The 7500-nt window shown below is 45.1% G+C and overlaps 1 protein-coding gene across 3 annotated transcripts in view; it reads left to right on the forward strand.

Moving 5' to 3' along the window:
- Positions 1-7500, forward strand: part of LOC143284566 (cAMP-dependent protein kinase regulatory subunit) — a 142019-nt gene that overhangs the window by 13464 nt on the left and 121055 nt on the right. The window contains exon 1 of one of the 3 annotated variants that reach the window (XM_076591401.1): positions 3920-4509. The exons of the other annotated variants lie outside the window; for them this stretch is intronic. Coding sequence (XP_076447516.1) covers positions 4507-4509 — 3 coding nt within the window. The 5' untranslated portion in view covers positions 3920-4506. Of the gene's footprint in view, positions 1-3919; positions 4510-7500 lie in introns of those variants that run through there. 3 annotated transcript variants of the gene reach the window in all.

The raw sequence follows: 7500 nt of genomic DNA on the forward strand, positions 1-7500 counted from the left end.
TGTATGTATGGTTTCCAGCCCAGCCCACAATAATAACCTGTCAACATAGCTCTTTTTCGCAACATATGCCGTTTATGTGCCACGCAGCCGCTGGCAACCAGATTGGTTTGCACTGTCCTCTTGACTCATGGCTGGCGTTCAGGTGGATTTGGGGCGATGGGGAAGGAAGCTGGGAGGGGGGAGGAGGAGAAAGAAGAGGAAGAGGAGGAGAAAGAGTAGGAGAAGGAACAGGAAGAAGAGGAGGAGGAGGAGGAAGAAGAGGGGAAAAGGAGGAGGAGCAGGAAGAAGAACAGGAGGGGGAGGAAGAAGAGGAAGAGAGGAGGAGGAGAAAGAGTAGGAGAAGGAACAGGAAGAAGAGGAGGAGGAGGAAGAAGGAGGAAAAAAGGAGGAGGAGCAGGAATAGAGAGAAGCAGGAAGAAGAACAGGAGGGGGAGGAAGAAGAAGAAGAAGAGGAGGAGAAATAGAAGGAACAGGAATAAGAGGAGGATGAGGAAGAAGAAGAAGGGAAAAAAAAAGAAAGAAGAAGGAAAAACAGAGGAGAAGCAGGAATAGAGAGAGAAGCAGGAAGAAGAACGGGAAGGGGAGGAAGAAGAGGAAGAAGAGGAGGAGGAGAAATAGTAGGAGAAGGAGCAGGAAGAAGAAGAGGATGAGGAAGAAGAAGAAGGAAAAAAAAAAGAAAGAAGAAAGAAAAAAAAGAGAAGCAGGAATAGAGAGAGAAGCAGGAAGAAGAACGGGAGGGGGAGGAAGAAGAGGAGGAGGAGGAGGAGAAAGAATAGGAGTAGGAACAGGAGGAAGAGGAGCATGAGGAAGAAGAAGAGGGGGGAAAAGGAGGATGATGAGGAGGAGCAGGAAGAAAGAGAGAAGCAGGAAGAAGAACAGGAGAGGGGGGAAGAAAAGGAGGAGCAGGCTGAAGAGAAGAGGAGGAAGAAAAATGAGGAGTTGGAAGAAAGGGAGAATGAGTAGCAGGGAGAAAAAGAGGAGGAGGAAAAGGAGGAGGAAAAGGTGAAAACGAGGTAGCACAATGTTCAGCAAGCATGCATGATGCATACGCGGATGTACGGTAAATCATTTTAGCCTGTTTGTTGCGTTCCTGCTTAATGTGTTTTTTTCCCCACCACCACCACCACCACCACCAATGCTGTTTTGTCTCTCTCATACACAAGGCATACACATTCGCTGGTGCGCATACATATATATGTATACACAGTGACACTCACAAACATGCGCCACGCATGCACTTTTTCATTCTGTGTGTGTGTGTGTGTGTGTGTGTGTGTGTGTGTGTGTTCTGTTATCAGTCAGGTGTAAGTCATTTCTCTCACTGTTCATCGTCAAGTCTCTCTGTCTCTGTCTCTCTCACCCCCACCCCCCGTCCCTCACCTACCCCGATCGGACAAATACGTGCACTTTAGTCAGTCTAGAAACAAAACCCTGCTGTCCGAATGAAAAATCAATAGAAATAAAAGTTGCGACAATATTTTGTTCATGGATTACCTTTGAAGGGTTGGCGAGAAATATTCGTGCCTGGAATTAAGTAATAAGAAAGAGAGAGAGAGAGAGAAAAATCAAACAAAAAAGACACAAATACACACAGACACAGCCAGACAGACAGATATACAGACTCTCTCTCTCTCTCTCTCTCTCTCTCTCTCTCTCTGTGTCTCTGTCTCTGTCTGTCTCTCACTTCGTGCCTAGAATTAAGTAACAAGAAAGAGAGAAAGAAAAAAAGGAAAAAAAGAAAGAAAGAAAAAAAGACAAAAAAAGACACACAGACACAGCCAAGCCAGACAGGCAGGCAGATATACACACGCTCTCTCTTTCTCACACACATACACACACACACACACACACACACACACACACACACACACACACACACACACACACACACACTCTGTCACATACAAAACGGGTGATGCTATGCAGAACATGCATATCTGAGTGAGGTGGGCTGGGCCAGACAACTGAGATGGCAGTGGTGAATAATTGATTGTCTCCGTCGCTTGACTGAGGGGCTGAAAGCCTTTGGCTTCGATTGTTGGGGAGGGGGCGGTTCAAGACAGTGGCCAGTTTATAAAATTGATGGGATGAATAACCAGGTAGTGTAGAATATTTATTAAAACATGTAAGAAGGTAAACCTGTTGTGTTCATCATGAAAACGAGAAGCAAAGAGAGAGACAGAGACAGAGGTACATGATTAGATACACGACTTAACACGGATCACATCATGCTTCATACTGTGATTGTCACCAGCCTCTGAAAAATGGATATCAAATATAACGATTATCGTCGTCACAACTGTAGTACTTTACGATCACAAGAAGGGATAAACCGTATCACCATCATCGTTATCAACAGCAGCAATGACACGGCATCAACGACAATAGCACTCTCAAAAAGTTTCGATTAATGATGATGATGATGATAACAGTAATAATGGATAGTTGTATAGCATTCTATCCAGAAAACTACTATACGTGCTGTACGAAACACTTAACAGTCTTCATCATACTTTGCATCCATGTTCCCTTCCCAACAACAAAATGCACCAGACAGACTACATATATTATATATAGGATACACATATTTATGGTTGAATTTTTCTCGGAATGAATCCGACAGGATGTTAATGAGATAAAGTTGTTGATTAGAGTCTCCAAACTATCCCATGATAAAATGGCAAAGAAGGAGAAGAAGTGGACTTTGAGATTAAACGGAGTTCCTGTATCATTTGTCCACATCTCCTCTGCACAGGATCAGGGAGGAGAAAGGCACTCACCGATTAGTTCCACCAAGGTGACGTGGAGCGGATCTCTTTACCAGCGCAAATAGAACTGTGGACTGTGACAACTGTTTACCAAGGAAACGAATAGAAACCAGGTGCTTTTTAGTTTACAGACCAAAAAGGCTGTGGCCGCTTTGATCTCCCTAGCACTCACACTCACGCACCTGGGCACACATGGACAGACACTGTCACGCAACCAGGACGAGGAAATATTCGTACGGGTTTGCGTTTGAAGCTGGAGATTTAGAGTAAACGTATTACATTATCGTTGGCATGTGAATGCAGAAATGAGAGCTTCAGTACCAGGAACGATTTTTTTTGGCGGTGTGTGTGTGTGTGTGTGTGTGTGTGCGTGCGTGCGTGCGCGCGCGAAGGCGCTTTGTGTTCTAAAAAAAATGTGTTCATCTAAACCTTCATCAACTTTGGCATCTACCATGACAGATTATTATTACGGAGCTTCGTCTGTTGTGTGTTTTTGTGTGAGCTCGTGTTTGTTACGTGCAGGTAAAAGACACTCCTCGCGCTACCCTAATGATGGTATTTAAAATATCTTCCTTCATCAGCCGTCTTTCATTAGGGAACCAGCGTTTGAATCAGAGACTTTGGGGATTCGCTTGGTTTCGTGTCGGGGTAATTTTTTGCACCAGCTGACTTAAAAGCAGGCCGGGCAGACTTCGTTGTTGGCAATGTGCTTTGTATACTACCCAAGGCTTCAAATACAGTGTCTGTGCTCAAGACCTAGTGTCAGGAGATGGAGAGGATATCAAGGGACAGAATCTCCCTTCACCCTCCCTATTCGCTGAAGCGATTCGTCAAAACACACTCTCACCGGGGTGGGCCTTTTTGATGGCAGCAGGCTCGGCACATGCCCACCGTCTTGATGGGAAGTACAGAGTCGCTTCTTGTTGCTGTCTATTAAACCCCCTCCCGACGGCTTAATTTGGGGTTAGGAGTCCTGACCGTGTTGTGAGTGACGAGGAGGAGTTCTGGGGAATGTTCCCTTGGAACGTGTCTTGATGTAGGAGATGCGTGGAAATGAGGATGTGGGGGAGAGAGAAAGAGGGTGGAAGAGGAGGAGGGGAGATGTAGCGTTGTGGCAGACATGTGCGTTGGACTGTGTGTGGTTGTGGTAGTAGTAGGATGGTAGATAGGTAAGGCAGGTGTGTGAAGGGTTCAGGTAGACAAGACACCCATTTCGCTACTCAGCACCCCAACGCACACAGTCTTGCTGCTATGAGCTGAGCTCTTGTTTTGGTGAAGGGTACTGCAGCGTGTTTCATATATATAGACTGCTATCAAGTGCATGCAGTGGACAGTGTGCAGTTCATGGTGGATGGCCAAACAGTACCTTACAGTGGGATGACTACCAGTCAGTCTCTGAGGTTAATGATTATCTGCTTGTCTTCTTTTCGCAGTGCCTTGCAGGAGGAATTGAGGGGATTAACCGAGAGGATTGTTACCCAGGATTTTTGGTCTGGGAGCGAGCTTAACCACTAAACTCATTCAGGGAGACCATGCAGTGCGCGTGATGTGCATGCGTTGGAACAAGTGTAGTTCACCTGTATTGGGGTCTTGTCCTCGTCATCACCTTTTTCATCAGTGTCTCAGAACGGGAACGAATGGAAGTGATGCGGATGTGATATGCACTTAAATTTCTTACGTTACAAGAACGACTGATATATAAGTCAAGGAACTACTTTCGCACTTGTTTTGTTCAGAAATGGTAAGTGCGTGTGTGTGTGTGTGTTCCTTCATCTGTCTGTGCATCAGTCACGTTGTGTTGAGCAGACATGTGCATTTTGTATAAAAGCGACATCCTGTCCACCTATTACTTTTATTGACTTCTCCATTTGTATTCCGTATTTGCTTTTTTTGCAATTTATGCTACACCTGTTTTTTTCTCTCTTCTTTTCCTCCTTTCTCTGACTCACATTTATAAATCCCGCTGTGGTAGTCAGATTAGAAAGTACGAAACGAAATGTATACTTTAGTAGCATGATACAATTTGCGCATTTGTGAGCAGTTGTGCCAAAAACACGCATCATTTCTGTTCTGTTGCATGCAATTTCGTTTCATCTGACGCCGAGTTATAACAAGATTTTCAAGAACAGTGGCAACCGTTTCTTGTTTGAGATGAAAGTTTCTGAATGGCCACGTGCGGTGACGTAAGATCGCAGGCATGTCGTTATGTACACACATTATTCTCAGCATGTGGAGTAGTTTTAACTACGGCTGAACGACGCTGGCTATTTTAATTGTTTACTTGTCTTTTCTCTTCTTACCATTCTTCTTCCCTCCCTCGCTTCTTCCCTTTCTTTTCTTCCTCCTTTTGCCTTCCTTTCTGTCCTCGTTTTATTTCTTTCTTTCGTCCTTCGTTCTTCTGTTCGTTTTGTCAAATTCATCGTTTCTCCATTCCTCTCTTCACTCCTTCCTTTCTTCCTTCCTTCCTCATCCGCTCTCTTCTTTTTTCTCTCTCCTCTTCTTCTTCTTTTATTTCATTTTCCCACTTTCAAGTGAATCACAGGTTAAAGCAAGGAAAAAATGTCTGGATAAGAAAGTTTGCTGTATGGGTGGCGTGGACGTCAGGGTTGCTGCCATCCATCCCCATTTATTCTGTGTTATTGATCATGATTTAAAGTGCTGCGTGTGGGTTTGCGTGGTGGAAGCAAAGGGGATGGCAAGTGGCTCAACTTCAGATTCCCCGCCTTTCTCACCTCCTCCATCAATGACGTTCAGTGCATTACCACACTTGGGGAGCACGTGTGATGAATTGTGGAATCGGAGCGTGCAGTGGATTGAAAAAAAAAAAAATTGGCGGTTTTCGCTCTGCTGTAGGACTGCGGGCGTGGGAGAGGAGGACAGGAGAATGGAGGTGGCAGCAGAGCAGTGCACGGGGACAACAAATGGGAAGGAGGGGACACATTGGTAGTATTCCATCTGAAATGGTGTCTGTTCTTGTCGCTGAACAAAGTGATGACAGTGCGTGTTAAACGCAAAGGTTTTATGTACAAATAAAGGAAACAAAACAAGACAAAATTCGTTATTTTCGAGGATAATAGATAAGCACTGGCGCGCTTTTTTTCATCCAGTCCCCGCCCTGAAACAGGGTCGACACGACACAATACTACATTATATATGTCATTGCATGCGAGAGAGAGAGAGAGAGAGAGAGAGAATGTGTTGAATGGACAGGATGGAAGCAATACAGTTCCGCTGCACGATGATCCCAAACAAACAAGAGTACATCGGGAGACAGGGACAGCCATGAACAAATCACCGAACTTCACGTGCTGGCAATTTTATTTTTCCAGATCACATTCACCCGTCGTGTCAAAACCTGAAGGAACAGAACCACTCAGATAAGAGGTGATAGTTTATCATCGCGCGAAAGTCCTGTGGTCAGGGGAGCGGGGGTGGGGTATTTGTGATAAAAGTCATTATCGTACAAACCCTGTGCACAGAGAGAAGCAACTCGAAAGTGAGGGAGACTGATATTAAGTCTGATTTGACAGTTTTTGATTCACAAATTTTACAAACGGGTTTCTTTATTGAGCTCATGAGGACAGGATAACTCAGGCGAGGAGCAGATGGTATATATACCCTGTCTTTTTCAAAGTGTTTTATTTTGTTTGATTTCTTTCTTTTGCATATCTTATTGAAGAATTTCACTTCTTTTCATTTCTCAAGTTCTGACCATCAGTTCACACACTTACACGCCTCATTGAAGCTGAAACTATATTGTATTTTACTTTTTTTTTTTCATTTCGTTTTCGTGTCAACTTCTTATTTTGTTTATAGTTTTCTTTTCCAATCGGTTCATTTCAACATGTCTGTTCACCCGACCTACAAAACGGGTATTGAGGGGGGCTACTGTGTATTCAGAGATGGTGATTGGTGCAATCCAGTTAGACGCGTGACATCACCAAAGTGGAAACACCTGTGTGTGTGTGTGTGTGTGTGTGTACTTGATGGTGATGTTGTGGCCTGACAGAGTTCTGCACCCAAAGCAACGAACGAGTTGTGCAGGGTGTCAGCCTTGTTTCGTGTGGTGGGATGAAGTCACTCAGTCGGGAAAGTGAAGGGCATGGCAGAAATCAGTGGGAGGGCAACGAAAGGAAGTCTGACCGCCTGTCTTGTCTTGTTTGTGCTCTCTCTCTCTCTTGGTCTGTTTCTGCCTGCTCTGTCTGTTTGTCTCTTTCTGAACTCTCTCTCTCTCTCTGTGTCTATGGGTGTGTCTGTGTCTGTGCATACTCGTGTGTGTTCGTACGCATGTGAGATCAAGAGTGTGTGTGCGAACGTAGATTCGTAAGCGCATCCGTGCGCTGTTACTTCCCCCAACAAGCCTTTACCAGTTTTCAGGTTGATGGTGACTATACTAAACGGCCTGTTGTCCTTGCGAGGTTACCTCTGGCTTTCTCCCAGTGAAGATCGGGCGGCAAAATCCGAAAATTTGACAGTGGCGGAGGGCGAGAGGGTTGGGGGTGGGTGTGTGGGTGTGTGTGGGGGGGGGGGGGGGGGAGGGGGGGGAATGCAAAGGAACGTTCCTCGTCATTTTGAGGACAATAGGACGCTTTTAAAGCTTTTCAATACTTTCCATGGATTTTTTTCCCCTCCATTGCCCATCATGGGAATGAAGCGAGAGCCGTCACTTTACTACTCAGACCTGTTTGCCATCCTGCGAAATTCATTTTATTATGTGTGCCGGGGTCGAGGC

This window comes from Babylonia areolata, chromosome 1, assembly GCF_041734735.1.
Source record: "Babylonia areolata isolate BAREFJ2019XMU chromosome 1, ASM4173473v1, whole genome shotgun sequence".
NCBI classification, from domain to species: domain Eukaryota; kingdom Metazoa; phylum Mollusca; class Gastropoda; order Neogastropoda; family Buccinidae; genus Babylonia; species Babylonia areolata.